This window comes from Saccoglossus kowalevskii, chromosome 12 (genome assembly GCF_978046115.1).
Source record: "Saccoglossus kowalevskii chromosome 12, keSacKowa6.1, whole genome shotgun sequence".
Classification (NCBI taxonomy): Eukaryota; Metazoa; Hemichordata; class Enteropneusta; family Harrimaniidae; genus Saccoglossus; species Saccoglossus kowalevskii.
Genome location: NC_140652.1, coordinates 12,681,009 through 12,708,208, shown reverse-complemented (window position 1 = coordinate 12,708,208; position 27,200 = coordinate 12,681,009). Strand labels below are relative to the sequence as shown.

At 42.8% G+C, this 27,200-nt stretch overlaps 1 protein-coding gene across 1 annotated transcript; it reads right to left on the bottom strand.

The window, feature by feature from the left end:
* Nucleotides 1-22: 22 nt before the first annotated feature.
* On the bottom strand, nucleotides 23-26,564 carry LOC100370660 (protein AMN1 homolog). The gene is made up of 6 exons (XM_085506135.1): nucleotides 26,510-26,564; nucleotides 24,397-24,529; nucleotides 5,584-5,728; nucleotides 4,421-4,638; nucleotides 3,037-3,205; nucleotides 23-1,166 (listed from the first exon to the last, which is right to left on the bottom strand). The coding sequence occupies exons 1-6, from the start codon at nucleotides 26,560-26,562 to the stop codon at nucleotides 1,090-1,092; spliced, it is 795 nt and encodes a 264-aa protein (XP_085362261.1). The 5' UTR covers nucleotides 26,563-26,564; the 3' UTR covers nucleotides 23-1,089.
* Between the last annotated feature and the right edge of the window lie 636 nt (nucleotides 26,565-27,200).

The window sequence follows — 27,200 nt, the reverse complement described above, 5'->3', positions numbered from 1 at the left end:
GAATTCATGAAGAACACATGAGTATAACTATATACACTGTTATTTTATTTTGTATTCATGAACAAATACACCTAGCAAAAAATAGCATAACAGATTGTAACTTGTGGAGAACCACTGTTGACAGCATTCATGTTAAATATGAAACCCACAGAGAAAATAGTGAAAACACCTGGAAATTCTACACTGATTTTAATAAATGAACATGCATAGAATTGTGTTCTAAAATAAATTGGGCAATAAAATACATCTATTTTCATTTGATAAAATGATATAAAAGTTGTGTGTATCCGACATAATATATATGTGAAATTCCACACCTTATGTAAACCAATGAAAACTCATCAACATGGTTAGTGAACCAATCAGACATCAGAACACCTGACTGTAACACTTGTTCTGATTGGCCTTTGGAGAATAATTTATATGCAAGCATCTTCTAATGATAATCTATCAAACTAATGTAGTCAAAGTATCTACCATAAATATACAAGCTTTTAACACAGAAACTTTGAGTCAGTTATGAATATATAATGGAATTATTACAATATATACAATATAGTTATATAAAATAAGTTTCACATTTGAGTGAATTCAATTTTTATGTTATTACCTAAATATTCAATGGGAGGGACTCATTACGTAATCTTTCATTACTAAGTTTTACTATGACACCACTGTTATGTCAGTGGTCAGAACAAGTTGTGGCATCTTGCACACGAACTATTGTACATAATTTTTGACTGAAACACCAAATCATGGTGGAGAATATGTAACAATCCACAAGAAGTTAACAATGAGGGAAAAAAGTTAATACAGTGGCATTGTTCTAAGATGGACGGAATAATATATCTGATACCTCTCTTGCACAGAAGTACAAATTAAAAAACCGGATGAGATGGGAGTGGTTAGTATATTTTGAACATTTGTACAACATTGAATTTCCCATGTTGTTGTGTTTACAGTGATTTGCGAATTGAGGAAATGATGGTGTGATGAGAGACGAGTATAATGTGGATTTTTTTCCTCAAAAATATATTGAAATGTCAAAGCACTACAGTCATCGCGCAGAATGTGTAATACAAGTTGTCTTTAATATACAGTCCAAGTTAGCTGTTTCATCTTTGTATTTGGTCCACTCAATTCTTCAATGGCTTCTCTTGAACGTTCTGAAAAATATGACAATATAATAAGTATTAACTAATATTTTTAAATTTCACAAGAATAAGATCATTCAATATGAATAAGTAATTGTATTTCACAGAACCTGTAATAAAGGCATTGCATGACAAACTTCTCTAATGTAACAACTTCATGAAATGTCTTGAATAATTGCTTTATCAAGAATTATAAAAATGCTTGACAATCAGCATTTGAAGACCTGTCATAATTTCTACTACAGTTTAAACAGCGCCCTCTAACATCTTTAGTAGTGTGTTTGTTTTGCCGAGAAATGGCGGTGTTCAGACTGACTGGAGGCTCAAGTGATTGTGTTAACATTTACACATATTAATCAGGTCACATTACCCACTCACCCTACCCTCTGGCGAGTGGCTATTGTGTACTATCAAGTATTATCACATCTCGCTGTTGTTACACACTCTGTGATTGGTTGACATTGAATAAAAATAGATACCGTTATTACATGGTATATCACATAGATGCTGTAACTGAAACTATACCGTGCATAACAAACTTTAGCAATCTTTGGACAGTGAAAGTGCCAGAATGGCTATTAAGTAATGTAGGACATTTTGATGTTTAGGATATATTTTTATATTTAGCAAACACGCACAGCACTTAAATGTGGCATTTGGCAGAAATGTGACTCATTCTACAATGTGTGCATTCTATGCATACTCTTTATTTATAGAATGATGAAAGCAAGTCAGTCTGTCATGAAACTTAATTTAATACCTTATCAATCTTGACAAAAACATCTTTTTGTCAATGATTCTAGCATGTTAATCTCACAGGAATTCTGTTTTTTGCTTAGTTGAACCAATACGATATTTACAAAATTTTTCCTTTGAATTGTTCTAGTGAATTAAATTGTGAAAAATATCTTTGTTTATTGTCTTCTTTTAGTGTCCAAGTTCCCTGGTGACTAAGTAACAGAATAGAGCTTTTTGCTTAACAAACGTTTACTCATCTCATCAGTCCACTTATTACCATTTTGACGCATCATAACATTTACAGGATGAGTATCTTTTCTGAACCTAATAATTACACATATTTGTTAAGCAAACCGTGTTTTGTGATTTTGATTTTCAAGGCATTCGTGAAGAATCACTGACACTCCATGTTATAGAAAATTTGTCTCTTGTGAAAGTAAAGTGGCTTACAGTATATAGAATTGTACCAGCAGCACAGCTATAAAAGTTATTTCTGATTTGTAATTAAACTGTCTAAATGACAGTCGATTTAATACCAGACACCATTATTCTGAAGAGTATGCCGCAAGCCGCAAACCATCGATACCATACATCGTACAAAGCAACAATTGAAACAATTTTGCAGAGATGCTGACACTAGTCAGATGCCATGCTAAATCAGCAGTGATGTAATTCTTATTTACACGAATGAGATGCAACTTCAAAGTGAAAAACGCAAGAACTAATGCGATAGCTGTATTATACCAATCTTCGCAAGCCAAGGTTCATTTATTAGGCCGATGCCTAAATATTATACCCTGACAGAATTCTCAATATAAACCTGTATTCACTGTTGACAAAACTAAACACAACGGCGAGTGCTCTGGTGCATTACTATGATAAATGGCACATAAAGTCAAGTGTTGTAACATGTTTACTTTTGTCAGTTGAACTATGATGTGATATAAAACGACAAAATCTATTGGTTTAAATTTGAAATTGATGCAACTTGTTGTTACAGTAATGCTGATTGATGGATCAATATACAGTTTTTCGATCAGGCAAAGGTTCGTAAGGATGGCAATAGAGGGTTTGCTTCAGCTAAACAGTGCGAATAGGATCATCATCATCATCTTCATCTCATTACATCAGATCACTAACTTACCGGTAATCAGTGGACATCCATCAAATAAAAGTATTGATATCCGAGGACAGGATTCCATGACAGCTTCAACCGAGTCATCTGTAAGATGAACACAACGACTCATATGGATTTCCATTAGGGACTGCTTACAACATCCAGTTACTAAACCAATTACGCCATTATCTGTTACCTAGCAACAATAAAACATTGAATTCATTAGTGACTCATACATAATAGAGTATATCTCCTTATTTGGTACATCATCGCATTTCAAATTTAGTAACACCATCATGATGAAAGTATCCTAGTATCCTATCTTCAATATATCATTGTTTCCATCTAGGTTTGTTGGACTTAAACTCCTCTTTTTGATCTTGACATATTGTTTCACTGGTGATGTCTCAGTCGTTTGTTGATGTGGAAAATCACATATATATTGTATTTATTCTATTAATAGTGCATACACTTACATAAATTACAGAGATAGTTCTATGGACAAAACAAGTCATTGTTAATGACACAGTCCCCATCCAAAATTTTGTGATCTGACATATTAATTTGATGCTGATGGAGTCATTGAGATTAGATTGAAACCATTAATAGGAGATGGATTTGTAAAAAATTATGATTTAGTGCTTTTACACGAGAATTGGACATTGGGCAGTCATATTGAATCAAATTACAAAAATAATGTTCATGTTGATGTATCTATTGGTATCCTGTCGTTGTACAAAATTTAAACAGAAATGTTCATTGCATTCATGGGAAAGTAGGCATGGGTATCATGAAAAACAAAATGGCCACCAGTCAGCCATATAAGTTTGAATCACAGAAAAAATATGATATGCAACTATAACCCAATATGTATGATCACCATACAAACTTTGATCCAAATTGGCCCAGTCATCTCCGAGAAACTGCTGCGGACACGTTTACGTATCAGAAATAGCAAATTTTACATCCAAAATGGCTGCCAGTCGGCCATTTTTGCTCCGATCATAAAGTAACTTGATGTGCATATGTAAGACATTATGTATTGTCTTCATGTAAAGTTTGAATGAAATCTGTCAATGGTGTCTGAGATATAGCTCCGGACGTACGTATGTAGACGGAACAAACCCAAATTAATAGTCCCTGTTTTCGAACTTCTTCCGAATGGGGACTAATAAGTAATATTTTAATGTATATAACAAATATGATTTTTTAGTTATGTGCACTTTATTAGAGATGCACTTCTAATAGACCAAATACAGTATGTCTACCAAATATTCATGAACCATCAACCATTGCGTCAAATATTCAAATCATGTCATTTTCACTCCCAAAATATTTTACCATACCCAACCTCAGCAATACATTACAAATTATCTCTGGTGCAATCAAAACAGTTATACAGTGAACTCACCCTTGTTTGGTTGAAATTAACACATTTCAGCATTCTGCAGTTTTGACCCAGAGCCATCAACGAAGTGTCTGTCAACTGCTGGCATCCGCCAATGTTCAGCTGCATGAGTTGACGACAGTGTTGTGATATCGTGATGATAGCGTCGTCTGTAATATTTCGGCATCGTCTGAGATACACAGTGTGCAGTATAGGACATGACATAGCCAGGTATTGTACTCCTACAAAAAATATGAGTAATATTCAGATTTACATATTCTCAACATTTTATTTGCCTTTGAGTACAATAATTTTTTTTTAAATTTAATGTCACATCTTGTCTGTTTTTATGTATTTTTATATTTGATTTTGATAATTTTGGTCTAAATGAATATATTTTTTAATTTGCTACAAGTTTTGATCAAACTTTGGGTACTTTTAGTGTTAAAAGCATACATGGTACATGTCACACCAAACCATTTCAAAAACCAGACCATAATGACAGGGACGTTAATTATTGAGCGCCAAAGTAAACTTTTGACACCGTTCACAAAACGTTTTTGTTTATTTTTAATTACTGTTCTCAAAAAAAAAGACAAATTTTTACAAATTTCACGAGTTAGTGAAAATTATAAAATGAAAAAAATCTCAGGGGTACGACAAAGTATCAATAACTTTTGCAAAATGTCGTCTTTGTGAATGCCATAAAATCCTTAAATCGTAAAAAATGCTAGCAGCGAACAGTATACTTTTATTCTTTCTATAATTGATTCTACTTTTGTAGCAGACAGTATTTCAGGAATGCTACGACACCTGGTGTGACTTTCGCAAAATTGTGTCTTTATAAAATCATAAAATCATAAAAATACCTTACAAAAATCAAGCATTACAGTATTCTTTTATTCTTTCTATAATTGTTTCTGCTTTCAAGAGCAGTTTTCACTGTAAATATATCATGCATAGATAATTATACAGAAGATAGCAATGAATAATGCAAAACACAGTAGTGATATCACAAGTCATCAAGCAATACCACACACTATTTCCAGTATTAGCTGTGAATGACCTTTTGATCATATAAACAAATAAAGATTGAAAAGTGCGGAAAATACACATGGAAAATACTCCCATGTGCTAAAATCATCCTGACAAGTACAATCCATTTCACGTTCACCAGTAATTCTTACCAACTGATGTGATGGTAGTTCTATCTTCCTTGGCAGCATTCAAATCAATTTTTCTCAACTGTTTACATAAAGCAAGAATTCGAAGTCCGTCATCTGTGATGTCACATTCGCTTAAGTCAAGTTCTCGAACTTTACTATGTATCACCTGTAAAGAAACAATGAGAGCTCACAAAAAACTCTTTGTACTGATGGTATTGAAGACATTAAGGATTGAATCAAATAAAACTTAAAAAGAAGTCCCATATGTTGAAGGTAATGGAGACAAAGATTACATAAAAGAAAGCCTAGAAAGAACTCCCACTTGCTGATGGTATTGAAGGCAAAGACTGAATTAAAATAAGCTCAGAAAGAACTGTAAGGTATTGGAGATGAGAGTGGATCAAATTTAGCTACGGGTAATAAAGATATTGGAGGCAAGGGGAACATTGGAAATGAAACACACTAATAAAACTGAAAGCTACAATTGGGAAACATACACATAGATATTAAATATGCTAATGAGCTCATCAAAAAGGTATATTGTGGAATACTTTATTTTCGCTGAAATTAATTTTTAGGTGTTTTGTATGGAATTTATTTTCACTGATTTTTGATGACTTTAATGTGAAATATAGGAAAAAGAGTATATTCGCTGGATGTTATTTTCACGGAATCATCCCTTCAGCGAAAATAAATTCCAAGCGAAAATAAAGTATTCTACAGTAATATCATCACCTGATATCAATTGTTTGCATAGCTGATTGTTATGAGTGACATCATGGGCTAGTATTACTGTGAAAGACTTTATTTTAGCTGGAATTCATTTTCACTGAAAAGATTTTTTGGGTGTTTTCACTGATTTTTAATGAGTTGAATGTAAAACATAAGAAAAAAGGTACCAGTATATTCACTAGATTTTATTTTCACTGAATCATCCTTTCAGCGAAAATAGTGAAAATAAATTTAGGCGAGGGTTCTCCGAACCCGCCTATTCACATAGTTCATACCCACCATAGACTCCGGTCAGTCAAAATGACTATTTTGAACTGTAGGCATTAATCAGCGATTCTGCCGGTGACGGAGAGATAGAATCCAGGTCAGGGGAAGCCCCATGACCTCTAGATTCTTTTACCCCTTACGTCACGAACCCACGTGACCGAGGCCACCTGGCAGCGCCACAGGTAGCCGTCCTTCACTCTGGTTCCTTTCTCTCCGCCTCGAGGACTTAGACCAACGCGACGGAAAGAGTGGGGAGGTTGGGGGGGACCCGGAGTCTATGGTGGGTATGAACTATGTGAATAGGCGGGTTCAGAGAACCCTCGCCTAAATTCACTACGTTCAATTACCCACCATAGACTCCGGTCAGTCAAAATGACTATTTTGAACTGTAGGCAGAGTCAGACACCGATAGGTGGCGGGTTTTTCCGAGCAAACAGAAGAAAAAGAATGATGAAAGTCTTTTCCCAGTCCGGGATGAAAACAAACTCAAAACCTTAGTTAAGACCCAAGAAGGGTGGTGTCTTACCTTGCCTGTGCTGTCCCCGAAGCAAGAAGCCAATGCTGCGGTGGCGACAGGGTTCGGTGCGCCCGAGAAAGCTAGACCCAAGCCGAATTCGGGGGTGATAAGCTTGAAGTAGGACCGAAACAGTTCGCATGAGGGCGTAGGTCGAAAGAAGCGAAACCTGGGAGCTTCCAGGAAGTGCTAGTGGAACAGACAATCTGCCTGCAAAAATGCCGAGACTGACTTATTGCCTATGCGCAGAGGCCCCTGCGGTCGTTCGGGCTGGGTCAGCAAACAAGGCCTGACCCGCTACGACGGGGCCTAACCTGAAGAGACCCTGCTCAATAGATTGGATGTCTCTTAGGTAGTAGTTGATGAAGACGTTCTGCGTTCTCCAGGAGCCTGCCCTCAGAATGTGTTTGAGGAGGGGCACCTGACGCTAGCGCTAGTGAGTTAGCAATCGCACGGACCTCATGTTCTCGTACTTGGTGTCTCTGCAAGGTCTGTGTTGAGGAGGATATTGTATTATAGACCTCCAGTACAGTCGCAGTAATCCACCTGGAGATGGAAGTCGGGGAAGCCGGCTTATCCTGTTTGCCAGGGTCGTAACACAAAAATATGTGTTTGGTTCCCTGTCTGGAAAACCTGGTACGGTTCTCGCGGCAACTCAGCGCTCGGAACGGGTAGAGAAGCAATTCCTCCTGATCCTCCGGACCGACAATATTTGCCAGCTGGGGGATGACGATCGGGTGAGGATCGTGTCCTGGGATTTGGTTCTAGGCGAGAAACCCGATTCGTGTCTTTAGCACAACTTGATTGTCCATAACGGCGGTACATCATTCGAGAAGGACAATGCCCCCCAGCTCTGGCCGACGCCTACCTGAGGCGAAGACTAGTAGGAAGACTATTTTCCACGTCAAAAATTTGAGTGATGCTTGATCAGAGAGGCTCAAAAGGCGGTCTACTTAGAGCGGACAACACAGCCGACAAGTCCCAGTTGGGCAGTTCCCTTGCATGGGGTTTCAGTGTCTGGAAAGCAGTAAATAGTCTCCTAATAGTAGGACAATCGGTTAGTCTTGTTCCCGTACGTTTGAATGGTGGGACACAAGGCCGACCTGTAGCCAACGATCGCTGCGTAGGACAAACCCACTTCATCAAACAGGTGGACGAAGGAGCCTGCTACCTGGCCAATAGAGGGATGGTATCGATCAATCTCCCTTTCGCTACACTAACCAGTGTATGCTCGGAGCGTAGAAATGTAGGCCGCATTGGTGGAATCCCTGTTCGCCCTGGCCAGGACGTTGGCAGCCCACTCAGATAAAGCTTTCGTATGTGCGGGTCTAATGAGAGCCTCTATGCGGGTAAGTGATACCCGCTGGGCTCGTGGTAGTGCGCCGTCTGGTTGGGACGGCATGTCCGGTAAGTCCGAAAGCACTGCTGGTGTTTCGACTATCGTTTCCCACAGAAGTGGAAACTAGGCCCTGTTTGGCCAATTGGGTGCGACCAATGATAATATGCAGGTGTGCACCTGTCGAAATCTTCTCCGGTGCCCGGTGGACTGGCGGGAAGGGAGGAAAAGCGTACACAACTAAGTGGGTCCGCGGGGTAGCAAAGCGACCCTGGCCCAGGCTCCTGGAGTCAGCAGGAGTGTTACGTACGTCGGGAGCTTGGTGTTCCGGGGTGCGGCAAACGGTCTAACCTTGGACCGTCCACAGCCGAAACAGCCTGGAGGCTACCCAGTGGGGTATCAGCCACTGTGTTCTGGAGACGGAGTCACCCTGAAAGGGCGTCGCCAAACTGTTCCTCACCCCTGGAAGGTGGTGTGCGGTTAGCTCCACATTGTATTCCAGGCACCAAAGGAGGATTTTGCTCCGCTAGGACTGACAACGATGGGGAATGTGTCCCCCCCTCCTTCTTGAAGGAGACCACTGCTGCGTTGTCTGTGCGGAGCAGGACTCTGTGGTCTCGAACTACGGGTAGAAAGCGTGGTAGTGCTAAGTACACTGCTCACAGTTCGAGCCGGTTGATATGGTGGTCCCGAAACTATGCGGGAGCCATATCCTTGGGCTTGTTCGTCCAATAGATGCGCTCCCCAACCCTGGGGGGAGGCATCTGTTACCAGAGTCATACCTGCGGCGAGCGGGTCCAAGGGGGCCCCCCTCTGCTTGGGGTTGGCCAGTGACGACCACCAGGGCAGGGCTTCCTTCACTTGGTCCGAGATCGAAACCCGCCTATCTAGTTCCCATAGGAGAGCTTGGCGTTATAACAAGCGTTATACCGGGCGGCTGCGTAGCCCGGCCTGGGGAACGACCCTTCGAACCGAGGTCATCATTCCGATGATCCACATTAGTTCACGGAGGGACACTGAGGGAACGCTGACTAGGCATTCGGCTAGGCTGCTTAGCGCTAAGCAATACGCTTGAAATAGCTAAGCCAAGCTTACCTCTGTGTCAAAACTCCATGCCCAGGGACACCAACTGCGCGTTGGCTCGAGGTGGGACTTGTCGATTTACTAACGAGCCCAACTGGTGAAGTAAATCCTGTGTTAGCCTGATGCGTTTGGCTATTACCCCTTGCCCGGGTTGTTGGTAACCAGTAGTCTGGGTACGGATTGAGGTGTACCGACATCTGGTGAAGCAGCAGCACTACCTGTTTCATCACTCTGGTGAACACGTAGGACGCTGTGCCTAACCCCAACAGGGGGGGGCACCGAAATTCAAATACTTGGCCCAGCTGGGCGATTCGAAGGAGATGGCAACTCGCTAGGTGCATCAGTACGTGCAGGTAGGCCCCGCTTAAGTCTAGCGGGGCTAGCCAGTCAAAACGGTGGATGGAGAGAAGAACCCTGAATGGTGACTCCATGTGGAACCGATCAAGGGGCACGTACTGATTCAGTCTGTCTAGGTCCAAAACTGGACGCCTGCCACTTGTAGATTTGGTATTACGAACACATTTGGGTAGAAGCCTGGACTTAGTTCCGGCTGATGTACCCTGTGTATGGCGTCTTTCCCCAGCAAACTGCTACTTCCTGTCTGATTGAGTCCCATGGCAGTGCCCAACAGGGGAGACACTGATGGGGGGAAATGGAGATTTCAGCGGTATTCCGTAACAGGATGTCACCACCTGGAAAGGTCCAGGGATCGGTCACCCGCTGTCTCCAAACCGGAATACACCGGCGCAATCTGTGTACGACAGGGATATGTGGCCATGTGTTCGGCAGTTGCGAGGGGGGGGTGCTCCCTTCCCCCATGAGGTGAGTTTCCCAAGGCCTGAAGTAGTCACTAAGTTGTGACCTGGCCACTCACCAAACACGTGCCTGCCCCCCCCCCCCCCCCCCCCCGGTTGCAGAGGTGAGCGTCATACATGCTTGCCCTGCTGCCGGGTAGACGTCCGCCCAGAGAGGGTGAGGAGCCACCACCTGGCTCTTACCTCCCTGGGGGCGCGCCACTACCCTTCCCTCCGACGGAAGGGTATAAGCGCTTGCCTCCTGGCTGACTCTGGCTAGCGGACGACGCCCTAGGGCGTTGTGTTTTCTGTGCTTGGGGTGCCCTCCGCTTGCCCATGGCAGGACCAACTGGCTAGCGGATTCGATCTGAACCCTCTGATTCATTGCACTCCGAAGCTCCGAGACTGTACCCACCATTCCCTGAACAAAGAGGGTGGAGGTTGTCCAGTCTGCGTCACTGAGGTGGGGACGTATCCCGGCTCAGCTTGTCGGCGAAAACATGTGCGTCTAAGGTCGCGTCTCGTAGCACAGTAGTGGCCCTGGCCAAGCGAGCCAGGCAACACTAGGGTGTGCCGCATGTAGATGTGCGATGGCCCACCAGTAAAAATGTCGCCTGGTCTAGGAGGCTGGTGCGTTCTGCCTCCAAGGTCACCAGAGTGCTGGGCACGCATAATAATGCGCTCAAGCAACTCTGCGCTCAGGGCTGGATGGGTCGTCCTCAATTGGCAAAGACACCCATGGAACGCGGCTATCCCCCTTTGCCCGGTTTGCCAAATTCGTGGTACCGGGGTCTGGGGAAGGAGCCTTGGAATCCGGTTGGGGGCGTTTTGGTCTCATCCCAGGCTATGCGGTCTGATCCCGAAATACACCGACCGGGTAGCGTTTGGTCCAGTGGGAAGTGTTGCCTAACGTTATCCCCACCCAGGGGCCTTAAGCATTACATCCTCCACGGCTGACCAACGCCGCCCATCAACACCGTTTGCATGCTCTGCGCCCCACTCCGCACTCAGGCGGACAGGGAGAGACTTGCCGACGGGGTTGCTTTGGATTCCGACGCTCGTGATCCCATAAGCGTTGAAGCAACCTTAGGTGGTTGCTTTAGGATCAAGGGTGGGGGTATATACATCGTATCACTGGGATCGATGATACTCCGCCTCACCCCAAAAGCGTGGCTCACCGAGTCATACAGATGGATGACTCTGAGGGAACGCCCGGAGTACCGGCTGTATCCGACGCGAGCGAACTGCATCTCCTTTCACTTTAAATATGTGAGAGGGAGCGTGTTCGACTGTGCGTCTCATGACAGGGTCGGTTCCCTCTGGGGACGCCCGTGGGTCGGTAAGAAAGGAGTCAAAACCCACAGCGGGGACCGGACACAAGGAAAAACTCGTTACCGTTGTACCGTTACCGCGTGACGAACCCTAGCTGGCAGAAAGTAGGGGGGGTCAACGTGTGCCCTGTCCTGAAAGCCCTGCCCCGAGATCGGAGACTTGGCTGCCAGCACCCCGTTGGCATTCAGTGCCCGAGGATCCAGAGAAGGACCGGGGCAATTAGCTTGGGCCTCGGCCACCCCCCAAAATAGTGGGAGAGCCGTGCCTGGGAACGGGGATTCCCCGGAAGAGACGTGTTTGAATGCAAACATGCTTTCGTGTCTCTTCCTGCTTGCCCACCGAGGGGACACAGAGGAGACAGCTCGCTCCGACTGCGTCTGATCTACCCGGCCTGCCAGGGACGCAATTGCCCCGACAGTCCTTTGACCAAAGCCCTCAACTCGGAGGCAAACTCGGCGCCGTGCGAGGAAGGGTCCACGAAGAGACCCGAAACGGGCCCCATGGGAGGAGAGCCTCCAGGGGCACAGCCTCGCTGCAGCCGGTAAAATCGGGTAAAAACACCGCCTGAAAAAACAGACTGTGAGGATGCCCTCCGATCAGCAGGGAAGACCGAGAAAATATCGGTACCTCCGCCGTCGGGCCTCTTACTCGACGTCCCAGTACATGAAGTACCGGTAGCCGAGCGTGAGAACTTTCCACTCATGCAAAACACGCAACACACTTTAACCGATTTGTTTACTGGACGCGCGACCTTGCTGTGACGCGGTCAGTGTCAACGATTTTGATGGCTCTGAAAGAAAATCTCAGGCCTCAGAACTCCAGTGAAAAAAACACACTTTCACGCAAAAAACCCCGAAACCCACACGTAGCCACGACCAAGTATCTCGGATGTGGGTTCTATGCTGGTAAATTCTGAATATAACCACTGCACGGTCGGCTCGAAAGACGAGGAGACCGGAAGAAAAAGGCAGCGAGTCTTGGAGCTGTCATTACATCGATATATTGCTAAATACATTAAAAATAAATAACGACATGCATGAGGGAAACGAATTACAGTTATAAAAGGTGCCGCCATGAAATCAACATGTGACTACGTAGTGGCGCCGGATTTTGATTTCTTTGCTGTGAAAAATACTACACACAAAGGGGAAAACGACACGAGGGTAAAAAAAGACAAGGAAAACTTATCCTACCAGCTACCATGTCGGATGCCGAGCAGCGGCAACAACCCAAGCTATAAATCCGGACAGGAAAAAAAGCAGGCGATCCAGCAGAGCTCGCTAGATTTCATCTCCGCTCGAGGCGGAGAGAAATTAAGAGTGAAGGACGGCTACCTGTGGTGCTGCCAGGTGGCCTCAGTCACGTGGGTTCGTGACGTAAGGGGTAAAAGAATCTAGAGGTCATGGGGCTTCCCCTGACCTGGATTCTATCTCTCCGTCACCGGCAGAATCGCTGATTCCCGTACGTTTGAATGGTGGGACACAAGGCCGACCTGTAGCCAACGATCGCTGCGTAGGACAAACCCACTTCATCAAACAGGTGGACGAAGGAGCCTGCTACCTGGCCAATAGAGGGATGGTATCGATCAATCTCCCTTTCGCTACACTAACCAGTGTATGCTCGGAGCGTAGAAATGTAGGCCGCATTGGTGGAATCCCTGTTCGCCCTGGCCAGGACGTTGGCAGCCCGCTCAGATAAAGCTTTCGTATGTGCGGGTCTAATGAGAGCCTCTATGCGGGTAAGTGATACCCGCTGGGCTCGTGGTAGTGCGCCGTCTGGTTGGGACGGCATGTCCGGTAAGTCCGAAAGCACTGCTGGTGTTTCGACTATCGTTTCCCACAGAAGTGGAAACTAGGCCCTGTTTGGCCAATTGGGTGCGACCAATGATAATATGCAGGTGTGCACCTGTCGAAATCTTCTCCGGTGCCCGGTGGACTAGCGGGAAGGGAGGAAAAGCGTACACAACTAAGTGGGTCCGCGGGGTAGCAAAGCGACCCTGGCCCAGGCTCCTGGAGTCAGCAGGAGTGTTACGTACGTCGGGAGCTTGGTGTTCCGGGGTGCGGCAAACGGTCTAACCTTGGACCGTCCACAGCCGAAACAGCCTGGAGGCTACCCAGTGGGGTATCAGCCACTCTGTGTTCTGGAGACGGAGTCGCCCTGAAAGGGCGTCGCCAAACTGTTCCTCACCCCTGGAAGGTGGTGTGCGGTTAGCTCCACATTGTATTCCAGGCACCAAAGGAGGATTTTGCTCCGCTAGGAATGACAACGATGGGGAATGTGTCCCCCCTCCTTCTTGAAGGAGACCACTGCTGCGTTGTCTGTGCGGAGCAGGACTCTGTGGTCTCGAACTACGGGTAGAAAGCGTGGTAGTGCTAAGTACACTGCTCACAGTTCGAGCCGGTTGATATGGTGGTCCCGAAACTATGCGGGAGCCATATCCTTGGGCTTGTTCGTCCAATAGATGCGCTCCCCAACCCTGGGGGGAGGCATCTGTTACCAGAGTCATACCTGCGGCGAGCGGGTCCAAGGGGGCCCCCCTCTGCTTGGGGTTGGCCAGTGACGACCACCAGGGCAGGGCTTCCTTCACTTGGTCCGAGATCGAAACCCGCCTATCTAGTTCCCATAGGAGAGCTTGGCGTTATAACAAGCGTTATACCGGGCGGCTGCGTAGCCCGGCCTGGGGAACAACCCTTCGAACCGAGGTCATCATTCCGATGATCCACATTAGTTCACAGAGGGACACTGAGGGAACGCTGACTAGGCATTCGGCTAGGCTGCTTAGCGCTAAGCAATACACTTGAAATAGCTAAGCCAAGCTTACCTCTGTGTCAAAACTCCATGCCCAGGGACACCAACTGCGCGTTGGCTCGAGGTGGGACTTGTCGATTTACTAACGAGCCCAACTGGTGAAGTAAATCCTGTGTTAGCCTGATGCGTTTGGCTATTACCCCTTGCCCGGGTTGTTGGTAACCAGTAGTCTGGGTACGGATTGAGGTGTACCGACATCTGGTGAAGCAGCAGCACTACCTGTTTCATCACTCTGGTGAACACGTAGGGCGCTGTGCCTAACCCCAACAGGGGGGGCACCGAAATTCAAGTACTTGGCCCAGCTGGGCGATTCGAAGGAGATGGCAACTCGCTAGGTGCATCAGTACGTGCAGGTAGGCCCCGCTTAAGTCTAGCGGGGCTAGCCAGTCAAAACGGTGGATGGAGAGAAGAACCCTGAATGGTGACTCCATGTGGAACCGATCGAGGGGCACATACTGATTCAGTCTGTCTAGGTCCAAAACTGGACGCCTGCCACTTGTAGATTTGGTACTACGAACACATTTGGGTAGAAGCCTGGACTTAGTTCCGGCTGATGTACCCTGTGTATGGCGTCTTTCCCCAGCAAACTGCTACTTCCTGTCTGATTGAGTCCCATGGCAGTGCCCAACAGGGGAGACACTGACGGGGGGAAATGGAGATTTCAGTGGTATTCCGTAACAGGATGTCACCACCTGGAAAGGTCCAGGGATCGGTCACCCGCTGTCTCCAAACCGGAATACACCGGCGCAATCCGTGTACGACAGGGATATGTGGCCATGTGTTCGGCAGTTGCGAGGGGGGGGTGCTCCCTTCCCCCATGAGGTGAGTTTCCCAAGGCCTGAAGTAGTCACTAAGTTGTGACCTGGCCACTCACCAAACACGTGCCTGTCCCCCCCCCCCCCGGTTGCAGAGGTGAGCGTCATACATGCTTCCCCTGCTGCCGGGTAGACGTCCGCCCAGAGAGAGTGAGGAGCCACCACCTGGCTCTTACCTCCCTGGGGGCGCGCCACTACCCTTCCCTCCGACGGAAGGGTATAAGCGCTTGCCTCCTGGCTGACTCTGGCTAGCGGACGACGCCCTAGGGCGTTGTGTTTTCTGTGCTTGGGGTGCCCTCCGTTTGCCCATGGCAGGACCAACTGGCTAGCGGATTCGATCTGAACCCTCTGATTCATTGCACTCCGAAGCTCCGAGACTGTACCCACCATTCCCTGAACAAAGAGGGTGGAGGTTGTCCAGTCTGCGTCACGGAGGTGGGGACGTATCCCGGCTCAGCTTGTCGGCGAAAACATGTGCGTCTAAGGTCGCGTCTCGTAGCACAGTAGTGGCCCTGGCCAAGCGAGCCAGGCAACACTAGGGTGTGCCGCATGTAGATGTGCGGTGGCCCACCAGTAAAAATGTCGCCTGGTCTAGGAGGCTGGTGCGTTCTGCCTCCAAGGTCACCAGAGTGCTGGGCACGCATAATAATGCGCTCAAGCAACTCTGCCCTCAGGGCTGGATGGGTCGTCCTCAATTGGCAAAGACACCCATGGAACGCGGCTATCCCCCTTTGCCCGGTTTGCCAAATTCGTGGTACCGGGGTCTGGGGAAGGAGCCTTGGAATCCGGTTGGGGGCGTTTTGGTCTCATCCCAGGCTATGGGGTCTGATCCCGAAATACACCGACCGGGTAGCGTTTGGTCCAGTGGGAAGTGTTGCCTAACGTTATCCCCACCCGGGGGCCTTAAGCATTACATCCTCCACGGCTGACCAACGCCGCCCATCAACACCGTTTGCATGCTCTGCGCCCCACTCCGCACTCAGGCGGACAGGGAGAGACTTGCCGACGGGGTTGCTTTGGATTCCGACGCTCGTGATTCCATAAGCGTTGAAGCAACCTTAGGTGGTTGCTTTAGGATCAAGGGTGGGGGTATATACATCGTATCACTGGGATCGATGATACTCCGCCTCACCCCAAAAGCGTGGCTCACCGAGTCATACAGATGGATGACTCTGAGGGAACGCCCGGAGTACCGGCTGTATCCGACGCGAGCGAACTGCATCTCCTTTCACTTTAAATATGTGAGAGGGAGCGTGTTCGACTGTGCGTCTCATGACAGGGTCGGTTCCCTCTGGGGACGCCCGTGGGTCGGTAAGAAAGGAGTCAAAACCCACAGCGGGGACCGGACACAAGGAAAAACTCGTTACCATTGTACCGTTACCGCGTGACGAACCCTAGCTGGCAGAAAGTAGGGGGGGTCAACGTGTGCCCTGTCCTGAAAGCCCTGCCCCGAGATCGGAGACTTGGCTGCCAGCACCCCGTTGGCATTCAGTGCCCGAGGATCCAGAGAAGGACCGGGGCAATTAGCTTGGGCCTCGGCCACCCCCCAAAATAGTGGGAGAGCCGTGCCTGGGAACGGGGGTTCCCCGGAAGAGACGTGTTTGAATGCAAACATGCTTTCGTGTCTCTTCCTGCTTGCCCACCGAGGGGACACAGAGGAGACAGCTCGCTCCGACTGCGTCTGATCTACCCGGCCTGCCAGGGACGCAATTGCCCCGACAGTCCTTTGACCAAAGCCCTCAACTCGGAGGCAAACTCGGCGCCATGCGAGGAAGGGTCCACGAAGAGACCCGAAACGGGCCCCATGGGAGGAGAGCCTCCAGGGGCACAGCCTCGCTGCAGCCGGTAAAATCGGGTAAAAACACCGCCTGAAAAAACAGACTGTGAGGATGCCCTCCGATCAGCAGGGGAGACCGAGAAAATATCGGTACCTCCGCCGTCGGGCCTCTTACTCGACGTCCCAGTACATGAAGTACCGGTAGCCGAGCGTGAGGACTTTCCACTCATGCAAAACACGCAACACACTTTAACCGATTTGTTTACTGGACGCGCGACCTTGCTGTGACGCGGTCAGTGTCAGCGATTTTGATGGCTCTGAAAGAAAATCTCAGGCCTCAGAACTCCAGTGAAAAAAACACACTTTCACGCAAAAAACCCCGAAACCCACACGTAGCCACGACCAAGTATCTCGGATGCGGGTTCTATGCTGGTAAATTCTGAATATAACCACTGCACGGTCGGCTCGAAAGACGAGGAGACCGGAAGAAAAAGGCAGCGAGTCTTGGAGCTGTCATTACATCGATATATTGCTAAATACATTAAAAATAAATAACGACATGCATGAGGGAAACGAATTACAGTTATAAAAGGTGCCGCCATGAAATCAACATGTGACTACGTAGTGGCGCCGGATTTTGATTTCTTTGCTGTGAAAAATACTACACACAAAGGGGAAAACGACACGAGGGTAAAAAAAGACAAGGAAAACTTATCCTACCAGCTACCATGTCGGATGCCGAGCAGCGGCAACAACCCAAGCTATAAATCCGGACAGGAAAAAAAGCAGGCGATCCAGCAGAGCTCGCTAGATTTCATCTCCGCTCGAGGCGGAGAGAAATTAAGAGTGAAGGACGGCTACCTGTGGCGCTGCCAGGTGGCCTCAGTCACGTGGGTTCGTGACGTAAGGGGTAAAAGAATCTAGAGGTCATGGGGCTTCCCCTGACCTGGATTCTATCTCTCCGTCACCGGCAGAATCGCTGATTAATGCCTACAGTTCAAAATAGTCATTTTGACTGACCGGAGTCTATGGTGGGTAATTGAACGTAGTGAATTGCAAGTATTTTACAGTATTCACAAACCAAAGATGAGTAGATAATGCTGAAAACTGAGAGATTATGATTTTATAGAACTATGCTTTTGAATTATAAGCTAATTTATTATGCTAATTAGACATGTTTACAGTTGTAGTCACTATTGGTTATCAAAATCAGTGGAAATATTACCGTGCTTAGTGATAGTTTTCGAAAATAAACTTTATGTCATTTTTCAAATTGTGATCATCCAGTCTGAAATTCTTGTATTGCAATCAATAAAAATGGTACCATCACAAGCTTTGGTTGTCTCTGTGTACTGTTAAGCATACACAGACTGCTGATGTTTATTGTGCATATCACCACATTTAGTGTGAAATATCAGTTAGTGGTATTTCACTATATCAGTTAGTGGTATTTCACTATATCAGTTAGTGGTGTTTTACTATATCAGTTAGCGGTGTTTCACTATATCAGTGGTATTTCACTATATCAGTTAGTGGTATTTCACTATATCAGTTAGTGGTATTTCACTATATCAGTTAGTAATATTTCACTGTATCAGTTAGTAATATTTCACTATATCAGTTAGTGGTGTTTTACTATATCAGTTAGCGGTGTTTCACTATATCAGTTAGTGGTAACTCACTATGTCAGTGATATTTCACTATATCAGTTAGTGGTATTTCACTATATCAGTTAGTGGTATTTCACTATATCAGTTAGTGGTATTTCACTATATCAGTTAGTGGTATTTCACTATATCAGTAGTGGTATTTAACTATGTCAGTTAGTGATATTTATATATCAGTTAGTGATTTTTCACATATCAGTTAGTGGTATTTCAGTTTGTGAAATTTCAGTATATCAGTTAGTGATATTTTACTATATCAGTTAGTGGTATTTCACATATAGTTAGTTGTATTTCAGTTTGTGATATTTCACTATATCAGTTAGTGGTATTTCACTATATCAGTTAGTGGTATTTTACTATATCAGTTAGCGGTATTTCACTATATCAGTTAGTGGTAATTCACTATGTCAGTTAGTGGTATTTCACTATATCAGTTAGTGGTATTTCACTATGTCAGTTAGTGGTATTTTACTATATCAGTTAGCGGTATTTCACTATATCAGTTAGTGGTATTTTACTATATCAGTTAGCGGTATTTCACTATATCAGTTAGTGGTATTTCACTATGTCAGTTAGTGGTAATTCACTATATCAGTTAGTGGTATTTCACTATATCAGTTAGCGGTATTTCACTATATCAGTTAGCGATATTCACTATGTCAGTTAGTGGTAATTCACTATGTCAGTTAGTGGTATTTCACTATATCAGTTAGTGGTATTTCACTATATCAGTTAGTGGTATTTCACTATATCAGTTAGTGGTATTTCACTATATCAGTTAGTGGTATTTCACTATATCAGTTAGTGGTATTTTACTATATCAGTTAGCGGTATTTCACTATATCAGTTAGTGGTATTTTAGTATATCAGTTAGCGGTATTTCACTATATCAGTTAGTGGTATTTCACTATGTCAGTGGTATTTCACTATGTCAGTTAGTGGTATTTCACTATATCAGTTAGTGGTAATTCACTATGTCAGTTAGTGGTATTTCACTATGTCAGTGGTATTTAACTATATCAGTTAGTGGTATTTCACTATATCAGTTAGTAGTATTTTACTATATCAGTTAGCGGTATTTCACTATATCAGTTAGTGGTAATTCACTATGTCAGTTAGTGATATTTAACTATCAGTTAGTGATAGTTCACTATATCAGTGATAGTTCACTATATCAGTGATAGTTCACTTATCAGTGATATTTCACTGTATCAGTGATATTTCACTATATCAGTTAGTGATATTTCACTATATCAGTTAGTGATATTTCACTATATCAGTTAGTGATATTTCACTATATCAGTTAGTGATATTTCACTCTATCAGTTAGTGATATTTCACTGTATCAGTTAGTGATATTTCACTATATCAGTTAGTGATATTTCATACTAAATATTACTTCTGTGAATGACATGCACTGAGGTTGTGTGATTATCAGTGCATGTTTACTATGTTTTTTATTAATATTTGAATTAAAATCAATTCATTAAACCAAACATTACAGACCAAAGGCTATTCAGGTAGCCAACACGAGTCAACAACCAGTATCAATTTTTTTATTATTTGAAATTGCCATAGTGTTCTAGAATCTAAGATTTCATTCATCATTTTCTAGTTATCAGAAATTTAGGAAGTTGTTCATAACGTGTACGGTGTTGTCAATCTAAACTCATCAACTGGGGATGGATACAGATAAAAAATGCAACATCTCATTAAATATAACAGAACTAGTGAGGACTTATCCAAAGTCAGTTTTGTTGTTGAAAATCTGCAGAATAATGTATTAATGTTTCTATGGTGCGGTTAAATAATAGTGAAATTGTTGGTTGCATGCCCTCTGGAGGCCAACACTGAAAATATCATTCTTTTATGACTTGGTAAAACTGTGATGCCTGTGTAAAGTGAAAATCTGCATTATATTCTCTAAGTAATTCACTTGTGACAGTACACTTCATTTCATCAAGGCATGAATGTTTTTATAAAAAATATTTATGAATGTTTTAAAAATTTCAAATGATGATTGGAAGCAACTTGACCAATCACAATGCCTTTGCAGATACATACCAGCCATATACGCATGGCAGTAAATTGACCAATGATTGGAGGAAAACCTGCAAAGACTTATGGGAAATGGGCATTACCAATAGATTCCTAAAACCACTGTAAGCACATTACTCAAAATTTCAATTACCAGTGTTCTCCCCAGAAGAATGTATCAGAGTGGCGGCTAATTTGCATATAATTTACATATCATTAGCATTTGTCTGAAGATAAAGAAAACAATAATGACAGGCTTGCATGGATGAAATTGTGTCTTTATTTTTTAACAAATTTATGTACAAGATTAAATGAATCTGCTGCTGTGTGATTTCTATGTAATGTTGATTCTTCGGACTTTCATGGAAGCCCAGTGATCTGCAGCTTTTGAGAATGCCGTGATTTTCTTTGCTTCCCACTTCTAATGACATGGCCTTCTTGTGCATCTCCGAGTGTGCGTGTTTATCGATAGCATATTTCGTAATATTTATACATGGCATAGAATTCCATACCAAAGAACTATTTCTGGATGGTTTTAAGTTGAATTTTCCACATATGTGACACAGCATTCCTAAAAGATAAGAAATAGGAGCGAATCAATACTTGTATTTAAAAAATATCGTCACGATCAACACGAAAATAAACAAATTGCCGCCATTTTGAAAAGTCGCTAAACTTAAAAATTGCCACGATAAACTTTACCCAACTATTTCAAAACACAATACTAGTATTAGTTACTTTGATAAATCGTAGCCAACAATTTTTGAACTTCCAGAAAGAAGGTCGTTTCCAAAAAAATGTTTCGACGATCGGCAAAAAATGAAGCCATACAAAAATTTACTAAACTAGGTCAAAACTCGCTTCCAAGTAAAACGCTACAAATAAATACTTTTTTTACCTTTGCCATCGGATGTTTCTCTCAGCCACGTATATTTTGTTGTTCATTGTGCATCAAATCTAGAGTTTATTTTTTTGCACTTTTCGTTGTAACATCATCTTGGACACGTTTAGTACCACTGCCGACAGGGGTACTGGTGACCGCGTTGCTGGTGGGTTTATCGCTCGCAACCAGGGGCCCAGCAGGGCGTTCTACGCGGAACCACAACGTAATATTTCTGCTGTTTGACATCGTTGCTTCTTCCAGCCAAATATGCTACTGAGAAAATACTCGCTATTACCCCAATTAAATAGGGCGAAAGTGTTTATTGTCGAAGTACGAAGCTGTATTAGTCCATTGTCTTTGTGTAAGCACTGACATGTTTCCATTCACACCTGATTTGGCTCACAGTACCGGACGCTGATGACGCTGACTAACAGATTCGCATGTGTATTAACAAGCTAAAAGAAAGAGTAACAGGAAATGCCACAGAGTAGCGGGCAATCTCTCAGAGTAGCGGCATAAATAATGGAGTAGCGGCCCCGCTACGCTAAAACGCTTTGGGGAGAACACTGATTTACTGTATGTTGGGATATTAAACTGATGTCAATAGGTTATACTTATTCTAACATTATCTGGCAAAACTGTCTTTTATTCTGTAATTTAGGCTATGATAAAATCCCCACTGTACATATATCTTAAAATAGCAAAGAATCATATTTTATAAAACACATGTTTGTAACAGTGATATATCTTAACTCACTGCATCGTCCGATTGCACGGTATTGCCCAGCCTTCAATGACCGTCCTTTCAAACCGGTGCATGATCGTGTTAGGAAGAGCTGTATTTGACCTCAGTTAAATTGAACGATTTGATTTGTCGTGCCAAGGAGCTGAATCCATCAATCAGCATTACTGTAACAACAAGTCACATCAATTTCAAATTTAAACCAATAAATTTTATCGTCTTATATCACATCAAAACTGACAAACATGCAACTTCATGATTGATTTCCCATTGAACCATATCACAACACGCTACTTCATGCTCTATTCACCATGGGAACGAACCAGAATGCACACCAATGTTTTTAATTATGACGAGAGTGACCTCAGATTTAAAGGGGAAGTGAGGCGACGGACAAATAAATCAACCTTGGCTGGTTGGCTGGTGAAGATGAACTCACTAGTGTGATATACTTGTTAGTTTATGACTTTATTTGGATACTATGTAAATTACTGAACCATGTCGCCATTGGTTACCATTATTTTATTCACTGACATAGGTGCCTTATAGAAAAGATTATAGAAAAACAGTTTCAATTGGCATCTCTTTTATGCATTTTTACCTAATTACACATTTGCAATACAAAGCATGTGTATGTATTCTCCTATAAAAGTTAGCATAAGAGACTCAAATCTTCAGTCAGTTTTCCAACTGACAAAGATATGTCCAACTTCCTAACTCAAAACCTGGACCAAATGAAGTACAGACAAGGTGCCTTCCAATAGACACTGCTAATGGTAGGAGGTTGATGGTCAACTTCCTCAACAAAGAGTTAAACAATACACTGGTCTCACTGAGACCAGTCCCTACCAAGTGCTTTGACGCCAGTACACTAATAATTTTTGGTTGAATAATGTGTAGTACATGGCTAAACCTAGCCTATCAATATACTCTGATTAAGACTGGATTTATATCTGTATTTGGAGCCTGTATCCACAGAAAAAACCAGAGCAAAGACTGATAGCAGCCAAATTTGAACTAAAGGCAAATAGACAGCTCTAATGGTTATCTGAGTGAAGACAATATTCACCCCTTGTGAAGTTAAGTATCGGTACCATTGAAACTTCTACCCTTTGTTGTTATTCAATAAAACAATTGGAATGTACATTATTGTGAGGTGGTGAGTTACAGTAAAATTCTTTAGTTTCACTTGGAATTTATTTTTGCTATTTTTGCTGAAGAAATGACTGAGTGAAAATAAAATTCAGTGAAAATAAAGTATAGTTAAAATAATTTTTTCCCTATATTTTATCTTTAACTCATCAAACATCAGTGAAAATAGACTTCATACAAAACACTCAAAATGTCTTTCCAGTGAAAATTAATTCCAGCTAAATTAAAATATTATACAGTATTTCACTCTCCTTGTTTTGTTTCAGTCATCAAAATATACTATTTCAAAATGAATCTCTTGCCTGGGGACAATAGAAACTAGGTGACATCTTTTGAGTATAGATCAGGCCAACAATGTCCCAATCATAATTATAAAGAAGTCTTTATGTCATGTCCTAATTAGAGAAGGCTATATACAGGACTAGTGATGGTCAATTTGCTTGTTTCTATAGCTACATGAAAAGCAATGTAATATGTACCGGTAGTTAGTGTCAGTTGCAGACTGGCATGTGACATGCCTCATATCACTTTCACGTAACCTTTTCACCACAAGTTGCCTATTTTCAACACAAATGCACAAAATAGTTCTGTTTATAGTCTGCATATAAGTGCAGAATAATTTCAGACGAGAAAGTCTGGTGGTGAAAAAGTTATTAATCAAACAAAACAACAAAATGACTGTCAGAATTTTGGAGATTTATAAAAACAAATCCCCCAGTGTCATGCATTTCACACATTACTTCAAAAATCTAAAATATATTTCTTTTAGATGTCCCACAATAAATAAAAGCTCTCTACAAACCTAAACTTACAATATATAGTGTCATAAACTTAAGAGTAGATCAAATTTGTCCACTGTATCGGGGAGGGTGATGATTACTCTAACAGCCCTTACCTTACTGACATTCCCATCAGTGAGCATCCCCCTCTTGCTCATAATATTCAACAGTTTGTCTTTGACATTAGCTGGTAAGATCTCTATCTGAGACATGTAATTTGGAAGGTGAGCCACCAAGGAATGCATTGATCTGTGGGAATAATAAATATTTAGAGAAAAGAAATTAAAATTAATTTTATATTAGCTGAATCAAAATTTGACTTATATTTGTTTATTGCAGAGATGTTTACTTGCTGTGCTTCCCCACCAACGGTTCTGTAATAATAATAAATGTTTAGACAGTCTGAGAGTGGTCACTATAGGCAGGTGGTCTTTATACACAGGTTGCTCATATGTCATGCTTTAGGACTCCTGAAAGTGGTCACTATAAGTAGGCAGTTGGTCTTTATATAAACATGGTCACAAACATAGGCTTGACTGTAATAACATCAGTAATATGACAGGCAATGCTAGCTCTGCATACACAGACACAGAAAAGTACACAAAGACAGCACATACAAATAAACAGTTCTACCAATTGGTCTCCGTCATTTACCATTCCACCTCTCCCACTTTGCCATATAGTCTTGATACAAGACTTGAACTTCATGATGACAATGAAGGCAACTTTTTCGTTGCCCAAAAAGTATGCTTTGGTGGCGATTGAAAAATAGTTTTTCACTATGCTATTTCTGCATGCTAAGGCCATTTTATCAATTCTTTCTATGAAAATGGATGCTTTCTCAACTTTGAAGTGCTGTATGGCCTCTTTGATGTATAGTTTGTGAATGACTATCAGTCATACCTTTGTTGGTATTCCCATAACAAACCAACCAACACTTTCGTACAATGTAAACATATGGAATGTCAACACCTGACCCCTTTTCTGTTTCACATAAATTACAAAAACAATTATTACATTCATTTGTCGAAAGTTAGCTTATGCATGTTGATTCACGTCTTGGACCTGTACCATCACATGCACGTACAAGTTCTGCCCATCTGAGTACTTTGCTTGATTGTGAGAGGAAAGTAATTACAAAAAATCTATTCCAACTACGGTAAAACCTCATTATTTCAACCACTTTAAATAATTAATTTTGAAAAATGGTTGACTTTAAAGAATACAATATTAATTTGAAATTTTGAACTGGTTGAATTGCAATAATTTACAGGTTCTTATATTTTCCAATCTGTCCAATAGATTAATTTTCTGCAATGGTACATCAGTATGTCCACCTATTAGACATGATTTGCAATTTGCAGTTTACTATTTGCAATTTATCAATATTTAATCCACGGAGGAGTAATGTATACCATACCTTACCCTGTTTCCCTAAGCCTAAGCTAGAAAACTATTATAAATCAAGCTACAATTTGTATGATGTTATTTCTACTACATTTGTACCTTGAAATCAATTAAACTAAATTTTAAATGCAACCCGATACAGAGCTGCATTTAATTGAGTTTATTTTAATTGCATTTTTATAGGAATTGCAACAATTACATTTAAAATCGAAAATCAGGAATCGCAAATAGTAAATCGTGGTTTAGTGGTGGCACATCAGTATGCAGGATGGAAATATATACTGATTTGACATCCATAGAAAATTATAATCTGCATGGGTAATTTATTCTGAGTACATGTACAAACAAAATAATTCCTCTGCTTGTTCTAAGTGCGTCAGTAGCAGGCCGAATATATGACACCATAGATCCCAATATTGTGCTATGTGCTCAGTCAGACAATTACGCACTGAGACGACGGGTTTTAACAGTATGTTGGTCAGAATGGGTTGGAGACGAGTCATTGAGAGTGCAAATATTAACAGCGCCACCACTGACGCTAGCACACGAGCCATACTCACGTTAGACCGGGGTAATTGAGTGGGGGCTTCAAAAGAAATATATTTGCGGAGAGCTTTGCTGTAATTGTGTTGTGTTGTGAAATTCTCTACAAATTTTCGTATGACAGTCAAAAATAATATAACAATAAAAGTCGAAATGACTAGATGATGCATGAAGACTAATCGTAACTATGTTGTTGGTCCAAGCCTAGAACACTCCCTGATTGTTTAGTTTCTGATAAATATACAAAATGTCGGAAAATACAAGGGAATAGTCACTCACGTCATGAACAAAGTTGGAACTGGAGAACTGTTTACAAATACCATCGCCGCCATTTTGAATTAAAACAACCAGTATTTGTAAACTCAACTGTAGAGGGCGCTGCTGAAATGAATTGCGGTAATTTTTATAATCGCGACTTTGTCAAACTGGAAGCCGCGTAACGACCGAAATTCGGATTAATATTAAATGTAACATTTAAGGAGCGCTATGAATCCAAAACAAAACAAAATGCTCAAAGGCGTTGTACACAACAGTTTTAAAATCTTCGTAAGCTTGGTGTTATGTAAGAAGATATGTTTTAAGTTTCTTTTTGAATAACAGCCCCACACTGTTCAAGATCCGTGGGTAAGTCATTCCAGCGTTTCCCACGTGAAGATTAAACAAAGATTATGTTTTTGAAGAAGTAACTGTGTTTTTAAACTAAGATTACGTGTCGGCTCATATAATTTGGGGAGTGATGAAAATAACAAGGAGGTGAGTTATGAAGTATAATGTAAGTACATTTTGTATATGTTAGAGTTTGTCGATAGTAGCAAGTGTGTCTGTTACAGTGAAAGGCATAAATCCGGGAGTGTTATGAACGTTTTATAATATATATTTGTTTATAAAATCAAAAATGTCCAATCCAGAGACGATATGGCGACATCGTCGTGAGTTCTAATTAAAGGGTGGTAGTGGTCGTCGTCGTCGT

Excerpts from the sequence above, each read along its gene's own strand:
- LOC100370660 (XM_085506135.1), bottom strand. The coding sequence starts at position 26,562 with ATGGCGGCGATGGTATTTGTAAACAGTTCTCCAGTTCCAACTTTGTTC. Across the intron at positions 4,639-5,583 it reads AACTACCATCACATCAGTTG|GAGTACAATACCTGGCTATG; the intron begins GTAAGAATTACT and ends TATTTTTTGTAG. Across the intron at positions 1,167-3,036 it reads TGGATGTCCACTGATTACCG|AACGTTCAAGAGAAGCCATT; the intron begins GTAAGTTAGTGA and ends CATATTTTTCAG.